Genomic DNA, 27,690 nt, shown 5'->3' with positions numbered 1-27,690 from the left:
CATGAGAGTTGGCAATACTGTCTGTGATTAATTGCTAAGACTAGTAATTGATGGCTAATAAATGGAGCAAATGGTTCAGTATAGTTGATGCTACATAGTAGCACAATACTGTGAATAAAGCTAGAAACATAGAAGAGTGATGACAGAAAAAAGACCAAATGTTTTACAGCTATTTTTAATCATAATATTATGCTACTGTTTAGTATTAACTATGCAGAACCATTTGCACCATTTTCTAGGCATAAATTACGATTGATTATTCATTTGGGTTGAATAAAAAAAATCACGGATTTCGTCATCCACACAATTGATGTGCATGCAGGGATCTTCTCTGCTGCGCTACTGTATTCTGACAATAGGGACCACCCCCCCTCCCCCAGATTACACCCATCAGCACTGCAGTCATTGGCTGCAGCAGTTGATCAAATGCAGGTTTTCCAGCAGGACTGTTCACCAGAGACTGGATTAACCGCTCAAGGACCTATACATATACTATGACAGGATGGCCCTTAAGAGCAGTATCACGTACATGATTTATTTTTATTTTTCTCGGGCCCCGCTCCCATTGTGATTGGACATGGCGGGAGCCAATCAGTGGGTCTAGTAATAATAATTAATTAATATAATTATTACTAGTGTCATACAACATTAGAATTCTACTATAGCTTGTAGGCGGAACATTCGACTGAAAATGTACGATTGCGGTATCGTACAGTTTAGTTGCTCCATCTAACCTTCTTAGAACATTCGACAGACACCGTAAGCCATCAATAACAGATTCAGCCTTAATTATTTTGGAAATATTTCAAAATAAATAATAACGAATTTCAGGAGTAACTAAATAATGTATCTATATCTATATAGATAATCTATATAGATATCTATATAGATTTATATCTATCTCTCTCTCTCTCTCTCTCTCTCTCTATATATATATATATATATATATATATATATATATATATATATATATATATATATATATATATATATATATATATATATATATATATATATATATATGCAAGTTAGATAGTCCATTTCAAATTTGTCTACTGGAGATTGTGTAGTAGGTTCAAAAAAAAAAAACAAGAGAAGAAAGATTGTCAGCTTTGAACCTGAAATAGTCTGTTCTAATAGGCAGGACTTACACATTTAAGAGTTTACATAATTAAAGACAGGGTGGCTTAAATAAAGACTTCAATTTTGATGTTGGAGTTGATTTGTAATGGGCAATGTCTGCACATTTCAGACAGGACATGACTCTCTATTCTTTCTTTGTGAACAATTGCCTGGGGCCGTGGAATGAACAGGACAAAAGGTCAATTAGCCTGGCTATAATAATGTGTGCTTTTACTGAAAGGAGGGCGGAGATGGAAGGTGATTCTCTTCTTATCTCATTAGACAGTACTTATTTTACCTAATGCTTTTGCAATCTTCACATTAGAGGTAATTGCTACTGCTGTGCAGCGGCACTAGATGGAAGATATCAATTTTTAGGCTTTAGCTGTTTGTAGCTTGCTGGCTGGGTCACATTGCACAGTAGGCATGGGATAGCTGAGGCTGTTTTGTACTGTTTGAACTCCAGAATGCAGAGGAAATGTATTTAAATATTTAAGGGCCAATAAGTGTTTAATTTTCTAGAAATCCACTTGTTATTTCTGATATAGTTATAAATTCACAAAAATCTAGTTCCTGTTAAGCCAGCCATAAATGGATCAAAATTCAGCTAGTTCAGCAGGGGCTGGCCAAATGTTGATTCATGTATGGGCAGGCTGGTTATACACAAGTCAATCTATTGATTTAATCCTTAGTAGGCTGGGAACATAAGAAGTGTGGTGCCAAACTTACCCAAATAAAAGGTTAGATAAGGGACATGGGTTGTGAAAGTCATTCATCTGTGAAGATAATTTTACCAAAGCACTGTGTATAATAAACCATTGCCATTTCTTCACCTTTTTTGCATGATGTAAACGTACAATGTGTACCATGCTGTGTAAATTGTCAGCACTATATAGTACCTTTTCATAATTAAATGCATAAATAAATATTAGCGCTTCTGATATCCTGTAGTCACTTCCTGTATACATGCACTCCAGCAATGACTGCATAGCATTTCTCAGTGCAGGTTTCTGGTTGGTGGCAACAGTGGACCATGCCTTCATAATCTGTGTTAAAGGTCAGTTCTAGGCTGGACTCGTTTGGCTGGGCTTCTCCTAAGGGTCACAAGAGTGCAATGCGTTTTGCACTCCTGTGACCCGTTTTTAGCAGATATCGGTCTGAAGTCCACTCTCTGCTGACTTCACCGATATCAGAGAAAGAACCGCTGCTCCAGTTGTATAGAGGTATGGCTGATTGGAGTATCTTGAAGCGTTCTAGCTGCTGTAGTGCTGTAATACATGAGAGTGTGGGCCTTCCGTTTGAGCTTTTACTCAAGTTTCTAGCCACATGCTCTTTGGGGCTAAGGTTTGGTAATTGATGGAGCTGTGTTCTCATCACTGATTATCACCGCCCCAGAACACCTGTAGCCATTGGGATGGTCTATTTAAGATCTATCAGTTGTTGCAGTCATTGTAATGATTAAGCACAATATGCACATGTGAAATGCGTCTACATGACCAAATTTTGGTGTCTTTGGTGTTATCTTTGTGAAACAAAATGAAGGCAATCAGGAGTTCTGAATGTGCAGCCATTTCCTTCTTCTTCACCAATATCAGTCCAGGCACCACGTCATCCCGACTCTGGAAGTCTGGATCTGCCAGGTGCCTGGACTGATGGCTGTCTCAGCCTCTCAGTGAGACAGCTGCCCCTCCACAGCTCAGCTCTCCGGTGAGCGTGGAGGAGCAGAGCAAAGTTGCTGATTGACAGACAGCAGGGGAGCCGAGAGACCTGAGCCATCGGTGATTTTGGATGGCTCGGTTCTCAGTGCATAGATGCCGGGGGAGAGATGCAGCATCTACCTGGGTAAGTATGATGGGGGGAAAAAATAAACAAATCTATACTTCTCCTTTTAACCACTTGCCGCCCGCCCTATAGCAAATGGACGGCGGCAAAGTGGTTTCATAATCCTGACCGGACGTCATATGACGTGATCAGGATTATGAGCCGCTGCGCGCCCCCGGGGGCGCGCATCGCGGCGATCGTTGTTGCGGGGTGTCAGTCTGACACCCGGCAACTACGATCTCGGTAAAGAGTCTCCGACAGAGACTCTTTACCACGTGATCAGCCATGTCCAATCACGGCTGATCACAGTGTAAATAGGAAAAGCCGGTGATCGGCTTTTCCTCACTCGCGTCTGTCAGACACGAGTAGAGGAGAGCCGATCGGCTGCTCCTCTGACAGGGGGGGTCTGTGCTGATCGATTATCAGCACAGCCCCCCCGAGGATGCCCACACTGGACCACCAGGGACGCCACCAGACCACCAGGGATGCCAAGGACAAGGTATGCCACCCTAGACCACCAGGGATTCTAGTCAGTGCCACAATGGATGCCAATCAGTGCCCATAATGGATGCCAATCAGTGCCCACAATGGGCATCACTGATTGGCATGCATTATTGATTGGCACTGATTGGCATCCATTAGTGCAATATATTATAATACAATGCCGCCTATCAGTTCCCATCTGTGCCACCTATCAGTGCCTACCCATGCCCACCTGTCCTGCCTACCCATGCCCACCTGTGCTGCCTACCCATGCCCACCTGTGCCACCTACCCATGCCCACCTGTGCCGCCTACCCATGCCCACCTGTGCCACTTATCCATGCCCATCCATGCCAATTTGTGCCACCTATCAGTGCCCATCCGTGTCGCCCATCAGTGCCACCCATCAGTGCCGCCTATCAGTGCCACATATCGGTGTCCATCAATGCCACCTCATCAGTGCTACTTCATTGGTGCCACCTCATCGGTGCCCATCAGTGCCGCCCTATCATTGCCCATCAGTGTAACCCCATCAGTGCCCATCAGTGAAGGAGAAAACTTACTTATTTACAAAGTTTTGAAACTGAAACAAAAAAAAAAATTTTTTTTTCAAAATTTTCGGTATTTTTTTATTTGTTTAGCAAAAAATAAAAACCGTAGAGGTGATCAAATACCACCAAAAGAAAGCTCTATTTGTGGGAAAAAAATGATACAAATTTCATTTGGGTACAGTGTAGCATGACCGCGCAATTGTCATTCAAAGTGTAAGCTCATAGATCAGTGTGACAATGCAGGAACACATTTGGGAGATAGGAATAGAACATTGCCACTCTATAACAGGAAGCGCCTACTTAAAGATCTTCATGGCAGGATTACCAGGTATTATTAAAATGAAAACTGCTGATTTAAAAATATTGTAAATGACAGTTAATATTAGGAACACCTAACAAATGACCCACACAGTGTAACATTCTTTTGACAATGGAGGCTTCCAGTTTATGAAGACAGGCATAACTGTCTTCCAGCTAGCACAGTTAGTAGTGAGTTTTGATGAATAAGGATCTGAACACAGTCTTGCAAGGTTGTCATCTGTTCCATACCTGTTGCAGTGCCATTGCATAAGCATTCTTCAGGTTATAGGAGCATGGTGATGAAAACAATAGGAAACAAAAGAAAATAAACCCCCAAAAAATGGCAACCTGAAATAATTACTTTTTTTATTTTGAGACTGCATCAGGATTAGTGGTTTCCAGTCCTTCTGAGAATACGTATAAGGCATACCAAGGATAAGCTATGGCTTAGGCTTGTTAGCCAAAACGTGTTAGAGCTATTATTGCCGTTTAACGCTATGGATTCTTTATGAAAAAGCATTGCAAGTTTACAATTGTATACCAGCATTTACTATACAAGTGATAGACCCATTTACCACTATATGTTGGAGAAGCCTCAAAGCAGCTAGCCTCTTATTTTTTTCTTCATGGGGCCCCTAAAAGTAGGTGGTATATGACTTTTGTTAAAGCATTCTTTATTTTTACACAGTCAACTTAATGTGTACATAAATCATATTTTTTAAATACACATATTTTGTTAAATATAATTTTACATTCAACTGTTTATTTTCTGAACATTATCTGAAGTTACTGTGTTTTAGATTTAAAGTGTTTGTTACCCTTGTGCTGTGTAACTTCTTGGCCCCTTGTATCACCTAAAAACCTGGTTGATCCTGCCTGGTCCCCCCCCCCCCCCCGTAAACTGACCATGGTTTATAATGGCTGCTGAGTTCTGACACTGTTGTCAGTTTAAGCGCCTCCACAATACACAACTCTGCCCCCATCCTTTCTCCCCCTCCCTCCCTGCCTGTCTGCTCTGTGTCAACTCTCCCCCCCCCCCCCCCCCCCGCTTCTGAAATAACTTTTAGGATCTTATATAATCCCTTGTGTTTGCTTACGATAGATGCTCCTGTCTCTGTGTTTTAGAAAACAATGCCAGCTATACCTGATTTCAGAGTGCCACTCGGCACCCACGTGACTGGTCGGCTCTCTTCTCCTCTCGTCCTGACTGATGTCAGAGGGGGAATCTTGGCCCCGCCCACTGCAGCTGTCAGGATAGAGGAGAGAGCTGACCGGTTATGTGAGCGCCGAATGGTGCTCTGAAAACAGGTATAGTTGTCATTTTTTTTATAAAACACAGACAGGAGCATCTATCATTAGGAAACACAGAGGGTTATATTAAGTTAGCAGAGTGGGTTAACTTTAAATTCAACTTTTTGTTGCAGTTTTTTTTTTTTCTTTGCGTAAATGCATAAATACATAAAGCTTACAGCTTGTATTGCATTATTTTTTAAACACATAACTTTATGTTTTTGGTTGTTGTTTTTATCTATACACTTTCATTTTGATGAACACCAATTAGCTTTTTTTTAAGTTTGTTCAGATAATGTTAAAATAAAAATTAGCCAATAATGTTTTGCATTATGCTGTTTTCTTCTACCCATGAAGACTTTTATGCTGTATTGTGTTTATGATTTCTGTTGTATGAAATCTGAGCTTTCCTAACTTTTCCACCTCTCATACTGATGCTGATGCATGCAGCCAGCTGCTGTTAGCTGGGTCTTGGAAGGTGGAAATATGCTGACATCCCATTCACAGTATTGATAGCTTGAGACAGGTGGACAAACATTATGGCTATATATATATATATATATATATATATATATATATATATATATATATATATATATATATATATATATTTATATTTATTTATTTATACACACATATACATAAAATCACATGGCAGTTTTCCTTAATTTATTCCTTGTAGGCTTTTTGATGTTTTGAACACAAGGCTCTGAATATTACAGCAATATCTTTTATTAGCAATACAAACTGCTTTCCTTTTAGTTGCAGAAAGGCTAAAAGATAATCTGTGACTATCAAAAAATCCCCACATTTGAGAAAGGAGTTTGCCAAAAGTGTAATAATAAAATGATTGTTTTTTTGCTGGCCATTGTGTGTCAATTAGCTTAGTTCTGTTAAATGTATTCTTGGCAACTGCGTTTTAAAAAGGAATCAGTGATTGCTAAAACTAAACATGGATATTCTATACTTCTATACAAATTACATCCAGGCTCAACTTTGTCTACAGCTAGCTATGCTGTTTAAGCAGATTGCTTGACCTGGATTACTGAAGATTTACAAAATAGAACAATCAGTGGTTTGGAAATAAAGGTCAAATTGGGCACAAGTGGTGCATTAAAATAGGGGCAATTTGGGCAGTAGTCTAGGACTCAAAGAAGAACGTCTGTTGGCTAAAATCACCTGTATAAATATGCTATAAAGAAAATAAGAGTGCAATTAATGGTTTAGGGCATAATCCAACTATGAAACCGTGTTCGTTTGTTACATTCACATAGGTAAATCTGGAATATTAATAAATATGCTGAAATATACCATTGAGGAGTAAATAAGTAAATTATGAACATTTCATATGTTGGAAGGGCAAATGTGAAATGGATCATTGGCTCGTTTGCCTTGATCAGTGAGTCCATGACCAAAGCCTGCCTTACCTGTCAAATTTGAAGTTTTGTTCAGCCTGATTGTGGTCCTGATACCCTACCAGACAGTATAACTATTTCAGCAAAGACAAGAGATCTCCACACTCTTGTCCAGAATACACCCCTACCTCCAGATTAGACAATCGTAGAGTAGCAAACCACTGATGTAGTCATCTATTTGCTCTCCTCTCCTAGTGCCTTTCTCTCCTAGTCTAAGGCAGACCACGGGTTGCGGTAAAGAAGTTTACACAATTCCCCCATCAACACATTGACAGGGGAATCCCTCCTGCTGAGACATTGAGGTTGATTTTCCTTCAGAGCTTAGTAAACAAGGTAAAGTTTTACTGTACTTTGCAAAGAATACACAATCACCTGCAAGGAAAATAAAAGGGACAGCATTTTTGCTTGCGTATGATTGGATGATGGAAGTCAGCAGAGCTTTTGCTAATTTTCTTTGGAGCAAGTGCTCTTGTGCACGCTGCACAGTCTATTTGCCTTTAGCAAATCAACCCCTCTGTATTCTCTTGGTAGGGGAAGCCCTCTCCGCCATGAGAAGACAGTGATTATTGCTAGCGGCTATAACACCTGCTAGTGGTAATCGTAAGTAAATACGGCAGGCTGTTTATACACAAGTTGATTGGTCGATCAACTTGATACATTCAGCCTGCCCAAACACAGTTTGAATCTCATCTATGGCCAGCCTAACTATTGCCTTGCCAAGAATTATTGATATAAAAATGCATGTGCTTAGAGCAATATTAAACCAACAAACCAACATTAAGTAAACACTTTTTTTTATTGCAGTATACCAGTTTTTAGTTCCTAGTTCTTTTTTTAGGCTTTCTTTCCTTTATTTTCATCTGGTGATTCTGCCAGTAAGTCTGTTGTTTTTCAATAGAGCAAGCTGTCCTGTAGATGTATCAGAGGGTTGAGACAAACCATTTAACAATGACAGGGGTGCTTACAATAATCAGCTTTTAATCATTTCTGTAAAATCTTTATCCCAAAAAGAAAAAAACAAAACTGTTGCTATGTCTGCCTAACCATTTCATCCCCTTAATGACGAGGCAATTTTTTGCGATACGGACCTGTGTCACTTTAACTGGGAATTGCGTGGTCGTGCGACCTTGCATCCAAACAAAATTGATGTGCTTTTTTTCCATAAATAAAGCTTTCTTTGGGTGGTGTTTGATCACCTCTGTGTTTTGTTTTTTTGCGCTATAAAAAATACCAACAATTTTGGGGACAAGTGACATTAATATTTTTACAAATTACACTTTTTGGGGACCAGTGACATTATTACAGTGATCAGTGCTAAAATGATTGATGTATAAATGACACTGGTGGGGAAGGAGTTAACATTAGGAGACAATCAAGGGGTTTACTGTGTTCCCTGGGTGTGTTCTAATTGTGTGGGGGGTCGGCTCATTAGGACAACACAGAGATTGCTGTGACTGATGACTAGGCACAGCAGATCTCCATGTTGTTCCCTATCAGAACGGGGATCCGCCTTGTTTACATTTTTCTCTGTGGAGCATGCACTGCCCACAGTATCTATTGCATGGCACGATGTACAGGTACGTTGTATTATGCAATAGAGCCGACCTGTGGCAGTATATGTACTGTGGCTGGTTGGCAAGTAGATTAAAAAGAAGTGTTAGCTGGAGTCCAGCTCCAGTTTGTTAGACCAATCCATCTAAATCTGCTAGTGCATTTAACACTACCCTTCCCCCTCCCCCAAGACTTACAATACTGTTGTCCAAAGGTGTCTGTTGTTCCTTCATCCAGAGTGTGGGCACTCTAATACAAGAGGTATGTTACTGGACAGATCATCAGGTGAAAACAGAGGAAAAAAAAGGCATTAACAAAAAATAGTAGCCATCACATCTAATGATTAGTAAGTTGCAATATAATACGTTTTTGGTTGTGGGTACTGCTTTAACATCAGTTTCATTTAAAGGATAAGTTTCACCTTCTAAAAAAAAAAAATGCACAATTTTCAGGTAAAAAATGTGTCTTTATTATAATTTTTTTGTTTAGGAGCCCATAAAGCATTGCATTCTTGATCAGCACATCACGGGTGCAATCTTAGGCTCCTGCAGACTGTCAGTGTATCTGTCTGTTCGTACCTCGTACATGCAGGCAGTTACACAATGACAGGAAGACTCAATAAAGTGCTCACTAGTGCCCTAGTAGTTCGTTGAGAACTACAAGCTGTCAGACGCAACAGGCTGTTGGTACTTGTAGTTCGGACGGTCTGCCAGAAATACTGACAAGCGGACCTGATTGGCTTGCCAGTATGAAAGGGCCCTTAAGCTTCAAATAGACTTTTTAAAAATATTAATTTGCAAAAGTGTAAAAATAGACCTTCTGATTTAGGTCAGATTTGTTTACATTTACTCTATGAGTTTGCTTTACTAAAACTGGGGAGTGTAAAATCTGATGTAGCTGCGAATGGTAGCCAATCAGCTTCTAACTTCAATTTGTTCAATTAAGCTTTGACAATAAGACCTCAAAGCTGATTGGTTTCTATGCAGAGCTGCACCAGATTTTGCACTCTCTAAGTTTAGTAAATCAACCTCTATATATCATTATAACATAGTAATTTTATGTTGCCTATTTTATTGTCATTATTTGCAGTTTACTACTTTTCTCTTCCTGTAGGTAACATTAATTCATTGGTTGCAATGATTTTGAAGACCAATTTTAGAAATTATAAAACACTCGCTGGTGTGTCAATCTGAGATCCTCTAATTAATATTTATTACCTCTAGAGTTGGACTGCCCTTACAAATCTTTATTTTAGAAAAATTTGAGCGTATTTTTATTTTATATCTTAATAAATAAAGAACAGAAGGCCTGTAAATCAGAACTAAAAATGCTGCAAATTCACATGCCCTAAGATATGTTTTCCCATGTACAAAAACTTGAGATATTCTAAACAAATTTGTAGACTTTTGCTTTCTTTCTCAACAACTGCCAAATACATAATCCAACAAATATATGTAACGATCAGTGCATGTGTTCTATGTATAAAAATCATGAAAATGTTATACAAATGAAAACAAGCCAGACATCTGCATTGTATTTAGAAACCACGGCTTTGGACACTGTTTTTTATTTTATTAGCTCAGTAAGGAGCCAGCTGATATGGCAATTTCTGCAGAGAACATAAAGTGTGTTATACGTTAATCTCAAACAAAAGACTTTAAGTCTATGTGGGTGGCCTGCGTCACAGAATCCCAGTGATTCTCTACAGATATCTTTGATTAACTTGGAATATCACTAACCTGTAAATTAAATTTGATTAGCAGTGTCAGAATGAATGCATTCATTCTTCAAATTATCAAGATTTTTATTTAATGACACTACTGCTTAAATATCATTGTTTTTGGTATATTCCTAATCAAAGTACTGTTGAGACAGAGAATGCCACGTAATTCATCGAATATACCGTTTATTGAATATGTGTGTATATCCATATTTCTCTTTAGTTTATTTTAACTTTATTTTGGTCTATTGACACTTCTGCACACACACCAACAGATTTTAAAGTGATGTCAATGGCTATTTTTTTAAATTGAAATAAAATAAATATATTATACTTATCTGTTCAGTGCAACAATATTGCACAGAGTGGTCCCTTACCTTCCCTTTGGCGGATCCTTGCTGACACTATCCGCTCCTTCTTTCCAATGACCCCTTAGCAAACCATGGGCTATGGGGGCACCAGTGCGGACATGCTCCCGAACCATACTGTGTGAAGCCATAGACACACACAGTACTGGTAAACCACTCCCCTACTCCCTCCTCCAGGAGTTTGACTGACAGCAGCAGAAGCCTATGCTGCAACTGGGGACAGCGCTGGATAGATGAGAGAAGCCAGGTAAGTGTTTAGGGATGGGGAAGGAACAGTTAGTGGGGTGTTTTTTACCTTAATGCAGAGAATGCATTAAGAAATACATGTTTAGCCTTTAGAACCATTTTAATAGATGTATTCTGATGTGCTTTATATGCATTCATGTGTATTTAAAGTACATGCATTTTATTAGCACTTGCATTTTGTCTTCATTGAAGAATTAACACTTGTAATCTTTATATGCCCTTTCACAAGCATGGTACTTGTGCTCTGCAAATCATTTCTGCATGTGTAGCTTTACAATATGATAATTAGAGAGAAACATTTTCAAGCATATAGGATACCAATCAAGAATTCAATGATTGGTATTGATACACAGTTATATAAACCTGCTTAAAACAGGCATATAGCTTTACAAATTTGCTTGCAGGAAGGTGTTTATTGGAAAAGAAAATCTGTATGTGTATTCAAGGGCAATAAAAGCCTTTACCTGCCTGCTAGAAAGTTCCTATGGATTGTAAACTGAGCCTCACAGTTCAGTGTACAGTCTCAGAATTCTGTAGTGGTGGGATTACTTACCTCCAATGACCATGGGTAGTCAATCAAGATGCCTGAAGGGGCCAGGAACAGATCTGGCTAAGATATCAGCTGCGATTCATATTCAAGTGCATTTCTTTGGGTGTGGCTTTTAATGTGCTTAACGAAGTGTAGCCATGCCATGTAATTTGACATGGGACAATGCATATCAATGCACAGGATATAGTATGTGAACTAACACCATAAGAAATAATGATTAAGATTAAGTCCAAAAAGTGTAAGCAAGAGACCATGTTGTGTCCTGATTTAATGACAACAACAATTTTGAAGTGGACCTTCTATGTCAGCTATCTGATATAAAAATGAGCTCATAGTTTTTTAAAAACTCATTAAAACAATGGCAAATTTCCGCACATGCATTAACGCAATATATTTTGAATGCCACAAACCATATGTATGCTGACTCCAGGTCCAAAATGCAGGCTATAGGCCCGTACACACGATCTGGCTTTCCGATGGGAAATGTTGGATGTCAGGCTGTTTGCGGACAATCCGACCGTGTCTATGCTCCATTGGACAATTGTTGTCGGACTTTCCACCAACAAATGTTGGCAAGCATGTTTTCAAATTTTCCGCCAACAAATTTGTGTTGTTAAATTTTTCGTGTGTACAGAAGTCTGTCAGACAAAAGTCCAAAATACAAATACGCTCAGGAGCAGAAGCGGTCAGTCTTGTAAACTAGCGTTTGTAATCGAGAATTAACATTCGTGACATGGCAGATTATTAAATCTCCAAATACAGCGCTCAATTCTCTTCTTCTTTAATGGGATAATAATGAAACTTCTTTGCTGGTGATACTGATGCAGTTATTGCAAACAAATTTTCAAAGGCTTTTTTTTCTAGTGATATCAGGAATAACATTATTATGTCTTTTCATCAATAGATGCAACTATGTTGGTGTCCTTTTTTAAAAAAAACTGCCTGCTCCCAAACTTCTATTTTAAGTAACACACATAGCAAGTATTGTTCTCCACAATTTTTTTATTGTGCATTAAAAAATAAAACAAATAAAATTAGACATGCTATCTGCCAATATAGCTTAACCAAAAAGTTTATTCTATGCATCCAAAAATATAGAAAATATACCAAATCAAATCATTATTCAACCAAAAATAAATAAATCAAAGCAACAACTCCAAGGCCAATAATAAATAGCACGTTATCTCCTCCTATTCCACAATATGGCTGGTTGACGAATGACTGTTCAGAAGGAACTGAAAAGCACAAAATGAAAAGCACAAACTGAAAAGTGTTAAGTGAAAAAACGCAAAAAGAAAAGCGCGAATCAACACTCACCAAACTTCTACTAACACTAAATTAGCAGAAGTAGCCCAAAGGGTGGCGCTAAAGAACTGAAAAACAACGTAGTAAGTCATGTATGTCACTACATTTGTAATTGTTGGCCAACATTTGTGTGACCGTGTGTATGAACGACAAGTTTAGCCAGTGCGCAAGGAAATAGGTTGTAAATACAACCAATTATAGCCCGGAATTCCAGTCTCTACAATCCATAGGCCAGCCATAGACAGTGTACATTTTTATCCTGTAACCACAGGTTGCAGGAAAGAAATTCAAGAGATTCCCCCATCAACACAAACAGTGCTAACAGGGGAATCCCTCCTGCCCAGCAATTGTCTGCTCCTGGGGGGTGGGGGCAGGCAGGGGAAGCCGTCCCCGCTGGGAGAAGGCAGTGAATATTGATAACAGCTACAGCAGCTGCTAGTCGATCGATCAACTTGGTACATTCATCCTCCCCACAAACAGTTTAAATCTCAGCCAGTTCCTGCTGAACCAGCCAAGATTCTAACCATCTATTGGCGACCTTACACAATGGGAATCTGTATTAACGTATTTAAACATAGTAAAACATCCTGCATTCATATTCACTCCCCCCCCCCATAAGGTAAATTTCTGCCTTAATATAAAAAAATAATACAACTTTGAGAAAATATGTGTCTTATATTAAATGGCATTGTCCTAAGACCAATACAGCAGCTGTCCAGCAATGTTCCTCATAATAACCATAAATCGCAGTATATGATTTTGGAATACATTATGCCATAAGATGGTAACTTTTATATTTGTTTGCCTCAATATGCAAAAAGTCATTTGAGAAGGGACAATGATCCACCTGTTTTCCGAAGGTAGAACCTGTTTGTCAATCACCCAACATCTCTTCAATTCTACCTTTGCATTTTGTTCACAATTACATTGCCTAACAATAGGTGATCTCAAGTTAAAGTCCATGTTTCATATATATGGTCGCTAAAGTGTCACCTTTTCTCCAGGAAAAATCACTGGACCAAAATAGCACTCATTGATTGAGCTTTATTGAATCCGTACATTGATGCATCCATCATTTGTTAAAAGATGCCAAATCTTGACACAGATGTCCTGAATTCTGTAAGAGATGCCAGTATATTTCAGGATTAATCTGGTAGTCTTTATCTCACTTTTGTTCATGTAGACTAGAGGGTCTTCTCTATTGTATACCCTAGCTCTCTGATAAGCCTAACTTAACCACTTGCCTTTATCACCTCTTCTAGAAAATCTGTTCCACAAATCATTTACTTTAATCTCAAAATCCTGTAGCCATAAGCAATTCCTGCAGGCCTGTATACAGGTATATTTGTGATGGTGTGCTAAAATACATAGGTGTAACTGGCAACCATAGACCCTGCTGTAAAATAGTTCAATGGTCTGTTCTATTTGCACCTTAACATAACTAATAATTTTGATCATTTGTTTGGTTCTTGAATTTGCTTTTTTGCTTGTCTTTAGGATCCACCAACCTCAGTATCACTTGGGCTTCGAATGGAAGAAATGATTTTCAACTTGGCCGATACACACTTATTTTTCAATGATTTGGAAGTGAGTACCGTTTCTTTTTGGTTAGAAAGCTGATTCTGTGGCTCTATATGATTGATATATTTTTAATTAGATTTATTCAGTGGGGCAATGCAAAGAGAGGTGCAAAGAGCATTAAGTCATCATTGCTCTGTGCACTTCCTTTTTGAATAAGTCTGTATGTGTTCCCTTTGGTAAATCTCTTTTTTGGCCTACAATAATGGCTAACTCACTTTTTTTTTAATACAAGGAAAATTAATTTTTATACTAATATTCATAGATTAAGGAATTGTTCATTGATGCATGCTATCATAAAAGGTATGCACTATGAATTTATGTAACATTTTGTTCCCCACTGGTCATGCTTAATGTATTCCTTCCCTAAACTCAGTTCAATAAAAAGAATCTGTCATTTGTTTAAAGATTTAAATCTGGTAGATAATGTTAAAAACAGGCCCCGTTCTTTGCCTTTCAGAGCTGCCCATGAGCCCACCAATCCACAATGCTCAGTGTAGCACTAAAGACAGATCTCTGACATATCCCAGCCCCCTGCATCCCTTTTTAATGTTCCATATCCCTCTAACCAACTGAGAAGCAGGTGGGGCATGAAAGGGGGAATGATCATGTCAGAGTTCTGACTTTGGAGCTGAACACCCTATATTCAGGGGAGCTATGAGGTAGCAATAATTGATATAAGTGCATGTGCAGACTATTAGATTTTACATTTTTGTACAGAGATGTGCAGTTTATAAATCCTTAGATGAGGTGGTTGCATTGGTTTCCTTCTTCAGGATTTTTTTATCATTATTTTCACCTGGTGATCCTGCCAGTAACACGCTATCTGCCCTGGGGTAACACCATCCACACACTGTTGTCACCCCAGACTGCTCTCCAGATATGGGCTACAAACAACTCCCCATCTCTTTATCGCCATTACATAAGGGGGAGGTGATTTGCAGTTCATGTACAATAGCTGGGAAAGCTGATAACATTATATGAGATATTACATGCACAAGAAGTTACAAGGGCATTGGAAATCTGGCAAGATTAATAGGTGTTTTTCTGTACTTGCAGAAAATGTACTTAGCCTGAAAAAAGAAAACAAATGCAGCCAGCACATCTTAGGACTGGTAAGCTGCAAAATATTAAATGCTTGTTCTTTGAGGTTGTTCTTTGGGTTCAGATATTTTATATAGTTATAAAAAAATATATATATAAATAAATATATATATATATATATATATATATATATATATATATATATGCAGTAGCTTACAAAAGTGAGTACACCCCTCACATTTTTTATAAATATTTTATTATTTATTTTCTTGTGACAACACTGAAGAAATTACACTTTGCCCAAAATTAAAGTAGTGAGTAGTGTACAGCTTGTATAACAATGTAAATTTGCTGTCCCCTCAAAATAACTCAACGCACTGCCATTAATGTAGAAACCACTGGAAACCAAAGTGAGTACACCCCTAAGTGAAAATGTCCAAATTGGGCTCATTTAGCCTTTTTCCCTTCCAAGTGTCATGTGACTCGTTAGGCCGCGTACACACGGGCGGACTGTTCGCCCAACTTAGTCCGCTGAACAGTGTTTCAGCGGACAGTCCGCTCGTGTGTGGGCTTCAGCGGACTGTTTCAGCGGACAGTCTGACGAACAAAGTCTTACGGAATTTCCGTAAGACAAACTTGGTTTCAGCGGACAGTCTGCTCGTGTGTAGGCAAGTTGGACGGACTAAGTATCGCGCATGCTCAGAAAGGGTTTACACGGCCGAAGGTTGCATTGCAGTGTATAGGACGTCGTTTTTCTAGTCCCGTCGTATGTGCTGTACACGTCATCACGCACGTTTTCAGCGGACTGTTCGTTCATCGTGTGTGGTCAAGTCCGTTCATGCTAATTTTGAACGGACTGTTTGTCGGATTGTTTGACGAACTTAGTTGGGCGAACAGTCCGCCCGTGTGTACGCGGCCTTAGTGTTACAAGGTCTCAGGTGTGAATGAGGAGCAGGTGTGTTAAATTTGGTGTAATCGCTCTCACTCTCTCATACTGGTGACTGGAAGTTCAACATGACACCTCATGGCAAAGAACTCTCTGAGGATCTGAAAAAAATAATTGTTGCTCTACGTAAAGATGGCCTAGGCTACAAGAAGATTGCCAAGAACCTAAAACTGAGCTGCAGCAAGGTGGCCAGGACCATACGGTGGTTTAACAGGACAGGTTCCACTCAGAACAGGCCTCGCCATGGTCAAACAAAGAAGTTGAGTGCATGTGTTCAGTGTCATATCCAGAGGTTGTCGTTGGGAAATAGACGTATGAGTGCTGCCAGCATTGCAGAGGTTGAAGGGGTGGGAAGTCAGCCTGTCAGTGCTCAGACCATACGCCGCATACTGCATCCAATTGGTCTTCATGGCTGTCCTCTCATAAGGAAGACTCTTCTAAAGATGATGCACAAGAAAACCCACAAACAGTTTGCTAAAGACAAGCAGACTAAGGACATGGATTACTGGAATCATGTCCTGACCAACTTATTTGGTTCAGATGGTGTCAAGCGTGTGTAGTGGCAACCAGGTGAGGGGTACAAAGACAAATGTGTCTTGCCTACAGTCAAGCATGTTGGTGGGAGTGTTATGGTCTGGGGCTGCATGAGTGCTGCATGAGTGCTGCCGGCACTGGGGAGCTACATTTCATTGAGGGAGCGATGAATGCCAACATGTACTGTGACATAATGAAGTAGAGCATGATCCCCTCCCTTCGGAGACTGGGCCACAGGGCAATATTCCAACAGGATAATGACCCCAAATACACCTCCAAGATGACCACTGCCTTGCTAAAGAAGCTGAGGGTAAAGGTGATGGACTGGCCAAGCATGTCTCCAGACCTAAACCCATCTGTGGGGCATCCTCAAATGGAAGGTTGGGGAGTGCAAGGTCTCTAACATCCACCAGCTCTGTGATGTTGTCATAGAGGAGTGGAAGAGGACCCCAGTGTCAATCTGCGAAAATAATGGCAAAATATTGCCACTTTGGGCCCAATTTGGACAATTTCACTTAGGGGTGTACTCACTTTGCTAGCTGTTTAGACATTAATGACTGTGCGTTGAGTGATTTTGAGGGGACAGCAAATTTACACAAGCTGTACACTCACTACTTTACATTGTAGCAAAGTGTCATTTCTTCAGTATTGTCACATGAAAAGATCTAAAATACCGTATATACTCGAGTATAGGCCGACCCGAATATAAGCCGAGGCCCCCAATTTACCCCCAAAAAAACTGGCAAACTTATTGACTCGTGTATAAGCCGAGGGTGAGACATGCCTGTCCATCCCTGTGTGTGTGTCCGTCCATCCCTGTGTGTCCGTCCATCCCTGTGTGTCCGTCCATCCCTGTGTGTCCGTCCATCCCTGTGTGTCCGTCCATCCATCCCTGTGTGTGTGTGTGTGTCCATCCATCCATCCATCCCTGTGTGTGTGTGTCTCCATCCATCCATCCATCCATCCCTGTGTGTGTGTGTCTCCATCCATCCATCCATCCCTGTGTGTGTCTCCATCCATCCACCCATCCCTGTGTGTGTCTCCATCCATCCACCCATCCCTGTGTGTGTGTGTATCCATGTGTGTGTGTGTGTGTGTGTGTGTGTGTGTGTGTGTGTGTGTGTGTGTGTGTGTCCAGCCTACCTTTGTCCCGAGCCTCCGTCCCGTGCCTTGCCTCCTTGCCTCCGTTCCGTCCCGTGCCTTGCCTCCTTGCCTCCGTTCCGTTCCGTCCCGTGCCGTCCCGTGCCGTGCCGTCCCTTGCCGTCGTGTCGTGCCTTGCCTTGCCTCCGTCCCGTCCCGTCCCGTGCCGTGCCGTGCCTTGCCTTGCCTTGCCTTGCCTCCGTCCCGTGCCCTCTTCGGCGGCCATTATAAAATTCAAAAGCCGCGCCTCCTCCTTCGCCTGTGATAGGCGGAACACTGAATTTCCCAGCAGCCTGTGTTCCGCCTATCACTGACGTCGTATCATCCTCGTCCGTAGTACGAGGATGATACGATGTCCGTGATAGGCGGAACACAGGCTGCTGGGAAATTCAGTGTTCCGCCTATCACAGGCGAAGGCGGAGCCGGAGGCGCGGCTTTTGAATAGAATGGCCGCTGTCTGTCTGCTCGACACGCTGATCGAGCGGGCAGACAGCGATGACTCGAGTATAAGCCGAGGGGGGCACTTTCAGCCTCAAAAAAGAGGCTGAAAATCTCGGCTTATACTCGAGTATATACGGTATTTAGAAAAATGCAAGAAGTGTACAGATATATAAACAAATGTAATATGATGAAAAAACAAAACACTGACTTAAACGTTGAATACATTAGAGAAAAAATCAAGGAAGAATAATTTAAATGCCTTGGGTTAGGTAAGTGTAATGTGAATTTTACACTTACCTTCACTGGGCATAGCACATTATAAATTCTGCTATGCTCACTGTGCTCCTGCTGTCCATATACTTCCAGTCCCAACACTCTGTTTTGTAGAATGCTGGGAAGCCAACAAATCTCCATAAACTCCTATGAAGCCTATTACTTTAGCCTAAAGGCTTACCTCCTAAAACTTTAAAAGCAGTCATGCTGGAGTTCTTCATTAAAGTTATAAAGACAATTTTTTCCTAAAATAAAAAGTGGTTTATACTTACCTGCTCTGTACAATGCTATTGCACAGAGCAGAACCTTACCTCTTCTTTAGCAGTCCCCGGTTGGCACTGTCCTTTCCTCCTCCTCTTTGAGTTCCCCCATAGCAAGCTGTGTGCTGTGGGGGCACCCATGGGGTTGCGCTCCCAAGCTGGGCTGTGTGCGTCCATAGACACATACACCATGGTTCAGCCACATCCCCGCTCCCTTCTTACAAAATTTGACTGTCAGCAGCAGGAGCCAATGGCTCCCTCTGCTCTCAGTCTGCCCTGTTAGAGAAAGAAGAGAGACCAGCACTTCTGCAACCAGGAACAACCCTGGATCAAGAGAGGACTCAAGCAAGTGTTTGAGGAAACCAGTATCGCAACATTTTTTACCTTAATGCATGGATTAAGATAAAGAATTATTTGACTTTAGAATCACTTTCGGTTAGCCATTTTTTTCAAATATACATTGCTAACATTTTAGCTATAAAGTACAGTATTTCTTAAGCATTGGAAGGCTGTGATAATATATTTGTTGTAGTGTGGGAATTATGACCTTCATTCATCTGCTAACTCAACAGAGCTCATATTGTAAGTGTAGCCATTACAGGAATAATGATTCAGCAACATTGTGTAAGAACTGAATTCTAGTTTTCAATGTTAACAAATGTCATGCTAAGGGCCATAAATGAGTACATGTTTCACAAAAAAAAAAAAAGGAAAAAACACAAGACTTTTGCCTATCCTAAAAATTACGATGCTAGAACCCATCACAGTCTTGTTCATTCTTCGGGGCATTTTTTTGTGCTAAAGGGGCAAAGGAGGATTATGTCAGGAAAAAAAAACACAATGTGCTTTAGCCATGATCCAACTAAATTAACATATTCCTCTAGTCCTGGTACGGGGTTTGACCACGAAGCACACTTTCTTGCACTATAGACATGTGTGTAGCTCTATGCCCAGGAGGAGATGAAGAACAAGATTAGTGGGAAAGGTGACTATTACCACTGGGAGGATAAATTTGTTGTGGGATTGAAATGCTGCTGAGGATGAATATGCATTGGAAGAGGGGTGTATATTCTGGGGAGAGAGATATATGTACTGCTAGTGGTGGTGGTGGCGGTGATGAGGGTGGGTGTGTAGATAATGCTGTAATATATACAGCAAGCTAGAGGTGCTCTTTCAATGCTTTGTTTGGAGAATCAGATGCTAGTGTGATGCATCCTTTGTTGCTGATATGGAAGGGCTTGCCATCCTATTTTGATTGTGCAGAGTGAGATGCAGGGAGCTGTCATTATTTATACCATTCTATTGGCAAATAACAAGGGTCATAGTTTAGTGCATTGAGACTTTTGTGTATTAAAGATGTAAATGAATTAAGCTTTATCCATAATAAAAGCAACAATTAAATCCTGCTGAAAGATGTTGAACTGTCTTTATGTGTTATAATTAGCACCACCAAAAGTCAAGACTACAAGTTGTTATAGGGCTGTGGCAGATTATAATAAGGGCATAATAGGTAGCTGCCTGAGCCCCCCCCCCCCCCCCCAAACTCTAAGATGGGAGGGGGGATGACCCAAAGGGATGGAGATGCATCAATTTAAGACACACAATGCACACCATATATTGTTAATGGGCAAAATAGTATTTACATTTACTGAGCATAGAAAACAGTTACAATAAAGAAATAAAACCACTTAAAAATGTTTCCATTCAATATACATAATTTGTATATACTGAATAAAACATGACAACTCTTTAGATATAAAAAAAATAAAAATAATGATGGCTACAAAATAAAAGAACCATATACGTGTGCAACCAACTGGGTACTCTATAAGTGAATAAGCATCTGACTGCCAGCTGGCTTGTTCAAATTGCAGTCTGCAGCAGGTGGTCTGTGGTCTCTAACGTCCCCCTCCCCCCACATCAGAGTTTCCAGTGCTCCCCTTTAAATCAGTGTCCTTAGAGTTCCCTTTACATCAGAGTTTTTATTGTCAGTGCAACGTAAGGGTGTACTCTGTGGCGACTGATGTAAAGGGGAATTCTGGACTATGATTTAAGAGAACTTTGTGGACTGTGATGTAAAGGGGAACTCTATGGGCTGTGATGTAAAGGGGAGTTCTGTTTATTCTTGTAAGGGGTGGGGGGGGGGGGGGGCTCGATTGACCAGAATCCCACTTACATCAGTAGGAGTTTTCCTTTACACCAGAGTCCGCAGCATTCCCCCTTACATCCTCAGAGTTCTCCTTCACATCAGAATCCATAGTGTTCTCTTTTACATCTTGCACTGTAAAAGGGGGACCCTGCAGACTCTGTGTTGGGTTATATTAACCTGACCTTCATGTAAACATGTAAAATAATTGGCTTTGTCAAATTTGGTTGCAAGCTACAGATAGCAGTTCTTTGTATAATGGGTTGTAGATGCATTCTTCCTATTACTAGTATAATTTTGCTAAAGTTTATAAACTTTTGTTACCTATACTTCAATGTTTCTTGTACAAAAAGCCGTCTGATACATCAAGTTGTCATAGTTTGCATGGCATGTTTAAACATGCCTCTCAGTTGATATTATCACATGTCATATTATTGGCTATATATAGGGCTATTTGCTTTAGGCAACTTGTACCGCACCTAAAACTGCACCTTTAGTGCTGGGAAAGTTCTTTGCCATTGTTTTCAATGTTACGTTTTTATCTATGCATTTTGTATTGCATGTCTTTAAAAATTGCATGTCTTTTAATGGGAATGGAGCTGCACAGGAATGTTACCTTTTAAAAACAAAATACATCTTGTAATTTTAACACCTATCTGTAACTTTCATACCTGTAATTTTACCTTTCTAGCTATGTAGATGAAAATTTCAATTTTGAGTAGTATGCCAGATGCAGGTGAAAAGCTAGTTACTGCACAGTCCAAACATACGGTATATTAACATTTGGAAGCAGTGTTGAGCTTAAAAAATATTTTACCCACTTAAGGACCAGGCCTATTTTTCAGACTCAATGTTTACAAGTTAAAATAATTTTTTCTTGCTATAAAATTACTTAGAACCCCCAAACATTATATATTTTTTTCTAACACCATAGAGAATAAAATGGCAGTCATTGCAATACCTTATGTCACACCGTATTTGCACAGCGATCTGACAAACGCACTTTTTAAAAAAATAATACACTTTTTTTACTTAAAAAGTAAAACAACGGTAAAAGTTAGCCCAATTCTATATTTATATTGTGAAAGATAAGGTTACGCCGAGTAAATTGAAACCCAACATGTCATGCTTCAAAATTGTACCCGCTCGCGAAATGGCGACAAAATTTTACCCTTAAAAATCTCCATAGGTGATGTTTAAAAATTTCTACAGGTTACATGTTTAGAGTTACAGAGATGGTCTAGTGCTAGAATTTTTTTGCACTCACTCTAACGATTGCGGCAATACCTAATATGTGTGGTTTGAACACCGTTCTCATATGTGGGTGCGACTTACATATGCGTTTGCTTCTGCACGCAAGCCTTTTACTTAAAAATGTTTGGGTCACTTTTATTCATATTACAAGGAATGTAAACATTCCTTGTAATAGAAAAAAAGCCTGACAGGACCTCTTGCATATGAGATCTGGGGTCAGAAATACTTCAGATATCATATTTACACAAAAATACAATAAAAAAAAAATTGAAATGTCATTTTTTTTTAATTAAAACAAATGTCCCTTTTAAGTCAAACATCACTTCCACCCTCCAATGCTATGAAGCCAAGTGGGGGCCATCTTTCCCTCACTCGGCATCCAGGCAGTGAGAGGAAAGGACCCCATAATCTCCGCTGCTACTGACGGCTCCAGTAAGCTGTGGAGATGACCGGAGCGTGACAGGTGGGAGAGGGCTCTCTCCTGCAGCCGATAAAAGTGATCTTGCAGCGAATCTGCTGCAGGGACTACTTTTATCTGAAAGCCAGCAACCTGCTGTGGAGAAAAATACTAGGGTTATGGCAGCTATCTGCTGTCATAACAACAGCATTTAACGTCAAAGTACCAACGTATATCCATGGTGGGCAGTCCGGAAGTGGTCAAATAGAACTAAAAATACATTTAAGTTTTTTGGATGTAATTGCACAGTGTTTAAATGTGTCATTATTAATTATTATTAGACATGTGCACACTGAAATATTTCATTTCAGAATAAAATTTTCGTCTGAAAAATAAATTTATTTAGTTACTCCCGAAATTCGTTTTGATTTATTTCATTTAAAAAAAAAAATGTATTAATCTGAAAATCCGAAAAAATTAAGGTTGAATCTGTCATTGAAGGCTTATGGTGTCTGTCGAATCTTCTAAGAAGATTCAACGGAGCAGCTAAACTGTACGATGCTGCAATCGTACATTTCTGGTCGAATGTTCTGCCTACAAGTTATAGTAGAATTCTAATGTTGTATGGCACTAGTAATAATTATATTTATTAATTATTATTACTAGCCAACCAACATTAGAATTCTTCTATAGCCTATAGGTAGAGCATTTGACCATAAATGTCCGCTTGCGGCAACTGCTTTGTCAAATCTTCGTGTCAAATCTTTTCTCTCTATTTCAAATAATCTTGGACTAATAGAGTTAGGTTAGGCACATTCGACCTTTTTTGCTATTGTCTCTATAATGTCAAATCTTTTCTCTCTATCTAGAATAATCTTGGACTAATAGAGCTAAGGTTAGGCACATTCGACCACAGGTTCGATGGACACTGATTGCTATTGTCAGCGTCATGTCGAATCTCCTATCTATAGCAAACTGTTGTCACAACGAAAACTAAAATAAAGCATTTGTTTATGTCGGATCTTTCGGTTTTCGGATTCTGCATGTTCCAAAAATACCCAAAATTCTGCCGAAAATGCATTTGGACGAAAACGAATGCACATGTCTAATTATTATTCGGGTGAGGTCAGCCTCCACAGGCTATCCCAAAAAGAAGTGAATCCCCATAATTGAGCTCTCCAAATCTCCAATCATGTCTTTGTAACTGTAATGAGTTATTAGTCGATATTCATAGAAAGATCCTTGCTGTTAGAAACCAGAGTAAGCCAAAAAATGCAAGCTTACAAAAAAAACAAGCTCTATAATACTTAAGTAGGAAAAGGGCACATTCAATAACACAGTCCATTTAAGAGTATGTGTAACCAAGTCCATTGCTCATGAGACATGCTGTTAAAAAAAAAATGTAAATCCACAGGAATAGGTTGAAACCGCAAAAAAAAGATAGCATGGTGTACAGGTCCACCTTCAGAATCCAGACAGATGTTTGTATCATATATAAAGAACTCTATGGTGACCTATACTGATAAAGTACAATCATTTTTTATAGTTTCACAAACAACGGTCCATCCAATAGCATGAAGAGTCCCTCAGATAATGCACCATGGGTAATATCTTCAATTACCTCTCTAGAATGGAGGTCTGCAGTATCCATTCCACTTTTGTGCCGCTCAGGAAAGTCATTTATTTAGTATTTGTTCCCCCACATCCTACTAGAGAGAGGGTTCTTTGGGGAAGTCTAACTCACAGAAGGGATCCTGATGGGGAACAGTTTTGACAGGACAAGGGACATTGTAGAGGTGACTTTGAGGAATACCATGTTTGGGATACTGCTTACTATGGTAAATGATGTCCACATTAGGCACCTCGCACAGCCCCATCCTTGCTATATGTCATACTGCACCTTAATATTGAGGAAGGATCAGGCTGTTTATGGACAGCTTTACATCAAATTTGTTAGCTTATGTAGCTGTTTAAACTAAACTAAAGTTGACTTATAATACTGTAAAACAAACACACTACTGCCTGGTTGTAAATGATTATTGCATAATAATATGTTTGCCTTCATCATGCTGCCATAATGAATAACAAGCTGGCTTCATATGCATACTGTAGACTCTAGTGGTGAGAAATCCCCACTAGTATTATCTGTTCCACCCAAATACCCCAGTCACTGCAAAGCCAAATTATGATGTCTGGTGGATTGCTAATAATGTGGAATAAACCAGTAATTAGGAAGTTCAGATGTAAGAGAATGGGACACCTGTATTATGGTCTTGTGGGTGGGGACACAAGCTACTTACAGAAATCCCACCACTTAAGTCTCCAGGTGAAATACAATGCGAAGTGATGATTAAGGCCAGCAGTGCCGTACCAAAACTTGATTATACTTTTTAAATTATGTCCCTAAAAATGTAGAACACTGCTACTTGCATTCACAGAAACCCATGAGGTTTTCTTAGTTAAAGGCACACTACTGAAATTATCTTTTTTTTATGTTAGTATTTGAAAATGAATTATGGTTTGATGTCAGTTGATGTATAAAGATAGTCTGTTATATACTGATTAATATACTGTAATGTAAGTTAGTATTTCTTCTCCAACCCTCATCGACACAGAATGATAGGCATATAACCCTAACAAACTCATTTCATTATGAAAGCCACTCTTTCCTGTACTATTACAGTAACACAAAAAACAAGTCACATTCAGTTTCACTTGGGTATAGACAGCTGTTTATTTAAAACCCCGTTGTTAAGCAAGCTTGTGGCAGGGCTGCCAACAGGCATTAATCATCGGCTTGCTGTTTTGCTGGATTTTGCAAATGTATGTTATTTCAGACAGGAGAAGGAATCCGAAAGGTTTGAATACATCTTCTCCTGATCAAAGTTAATTGGCGGCAATTGGCCTTTAAATATTCCCTGATGTTTCCTCTTTCAAAATCAAGCAAAATGCGCCTTATTTAATGGATGAGCCAAAATCATTAGAAAATGCCAGTATGTGACAGACTTGCAGTGTGGTTTCTTCAACATCTGTCCTATATTTTGATTTCTTTTCATCTGCCGCGAGAGCAGCTCGGCAAAGATGAATTGGCAACTTATATTGCAATCAAATAATTTACATGTGCTTTATTTTTCTAACATTCCATGGCAAAGTTATCCCTTGACTGAAAATCTGGAATTATTAGGAATTATTCCAATGTCACAAGCATTTCAGATTTTTTTTTTCCACGTTATTTGTCTTGGAAGATACAAACTGCTAACTGCTCTCCTGTTACGTGGGCCTGTGTTTTTGTTAATAAGGGTATCTTTGATTAAGTCATTTTATTTTCTGTTTAGCTTCCAATTATTGCACTTAGAGGAATGACCCTAATGTAAATGGCAATTTCAGTAAATGAAAAGTATGTATGTCAAGTTCAATTTGTTGTAATGTGGAGAACATGTCACAAATTATTTAGCAACAAAAGAATTAAGTCATGTACAGTACTTGAACGCAGCTCTGAAAACATTAGCAATCTGTCAAATTGCTGCTTCAATTTACCCAGCACATAAAAAATCGAATCATTGTTTGATTGATTTCTGTTATACTTTGTGTTGAATTTGAGGTGTACGTCAAAGTCTAGGATTGACAGTTAAAACTGAGAATATAGAATTTTTTACAGTGCTAAACTTGACAAAATGTAGAATCTAACTTTTCAGCAATTATCAGGCAGATATGAAGGTTATTAATCTAATTAGCTTCAGAAGTGTTTTTTTTTTTTAATAATTTCCATAAGTTTGATTGGATGATGCCAGGCTAGTGTGAAAAGCCTATTTTAGAAGGCCAGTCCCCATGGTTCTTAATGTGTTATTAGGATGTAGATAGTTGATGATAGAAATAAACTGTATTTTCCTTCTAGACTGTGTAACATCACTGCCCCTTTAGACATATGAATCAGAGAGATAAAACAGATATATACAGAAGAAGAAATTAATAATAATTACTAAGGTTTTGAAACAGGAATGTTAAAAAAATGAAATTGCTGTAACCTCTTAAAATGTATCTAAATATAAAAACAGAAATGTTATAGTTTGCAGCTTACCAGTCCCTAGATGAGGTATCTGTATTATTTTTTAGGCTTTTTTCTTTATTCTCACCTGGTAATCAGGCCAGTAACACACTTCCTGTCTTAGGGTGGTTACCTTCACTCCTTCACTATATCTATGGAGGAACAATGGACTTTACATAAGTGACTGATAAATTAAAGCCTATATTTTTTAACCACTTTCAGACTGGACCATTTTGCTTGTCAAAGACCAGACCACTTTTTGCGATTCGGCACTGCATCGCTTTAACTGACAATTGCGTGGTCGTGCGACGTGGCTCCCAAACAAAATTGACGTCCTTTTTTTCCCACAAATAGAGCTTTCTTTTGGTGGTATTTGATCATCCCTGCGGTTTTTATTTTTTGCGCTATAAACAAAAATAGAGCGACAATTTTGAAAAAAACGCATTATTTTTTACTTTTTGTTATAATAAATATCCCCCAAAAATATATAAAAAAAAATTTTTTTCCCTCAGTTTAGGCCGATACGTATTCTTCTACATATTTTTGGTAAAAAAAATCGCAATAAGCGATTATTGATTGGTTTGCGCAAAATTTATAGCGTTTACAAAATAGGGATAGTTTTATAGCATTTTTATTAATAATTTTTTATTATTTTTTTTTACTAGTAATGGCGGCGATCAGCGATTTTTATTGTGACTGCAACATTGTGGGGGACCACCCATCGAACATTTTTGACACATTTTTGGGACCATTGTCATTTATACAGTAATCACTGCTATATAAATGCAGTGATTCCTGTGTAAATGACACTGGCAGTGAAGGGGTTAACCAGTGGGTGGCAGTGTAGGGGTTAAGTGTTCCTAGGGGTGTGTTACTAACTGTGGGGGGGTTGGGCTTTCATTTAGTGAACA

General features: G+C 39.2%; 1 protein-coding gene across 6 annotated transcripts in view; it reads left to right on the top strand.

Moving 5' to 3' along the window:
* Positions 1 to 27,690, top strand: part of EYA1 (EYA transcriptional coactivator and phosphatase 1) — a 145,471-nt gene that overhangs the window by 72,860 nt on the left and 44,921 nt on the right. For all 6 annotated transcript variants that reach the window (XM_077492859.1, XM_077492860.1, XM_077492858.1 and 3 more), the window contains one exon: positions 14,219 to 14,308. In XM_077492859.1, coding sequence (XP_077348985.1) covers positions 14,219 to 14,308 — 90 coding nt within the window. The remainder of the gene's footprint in view (positions 1 to 14,218; positions 14,309 to 27,690) is intronic.

The sequence above is a fragment of the Lithobates pipiens genome, unplaced genomic scaffold (assembly GCF_037356315.1).
Source record: "Lithobates pipiens isolate NorthernLeopardFrog02 unplaced genomic scaffold, aLitPip1_a1.2 Scaffold_19, whole genome shotgun sequence".
NCBI classification, from domain to species: Eukaryota; Metazoa; Chordata; class Amphibia; order Anura; family Ranidae; genus Lithobates; species Lithobates pipiens.
This window is presented reverse-complemented; position numbering and strand designations above follow the sequence as displayed.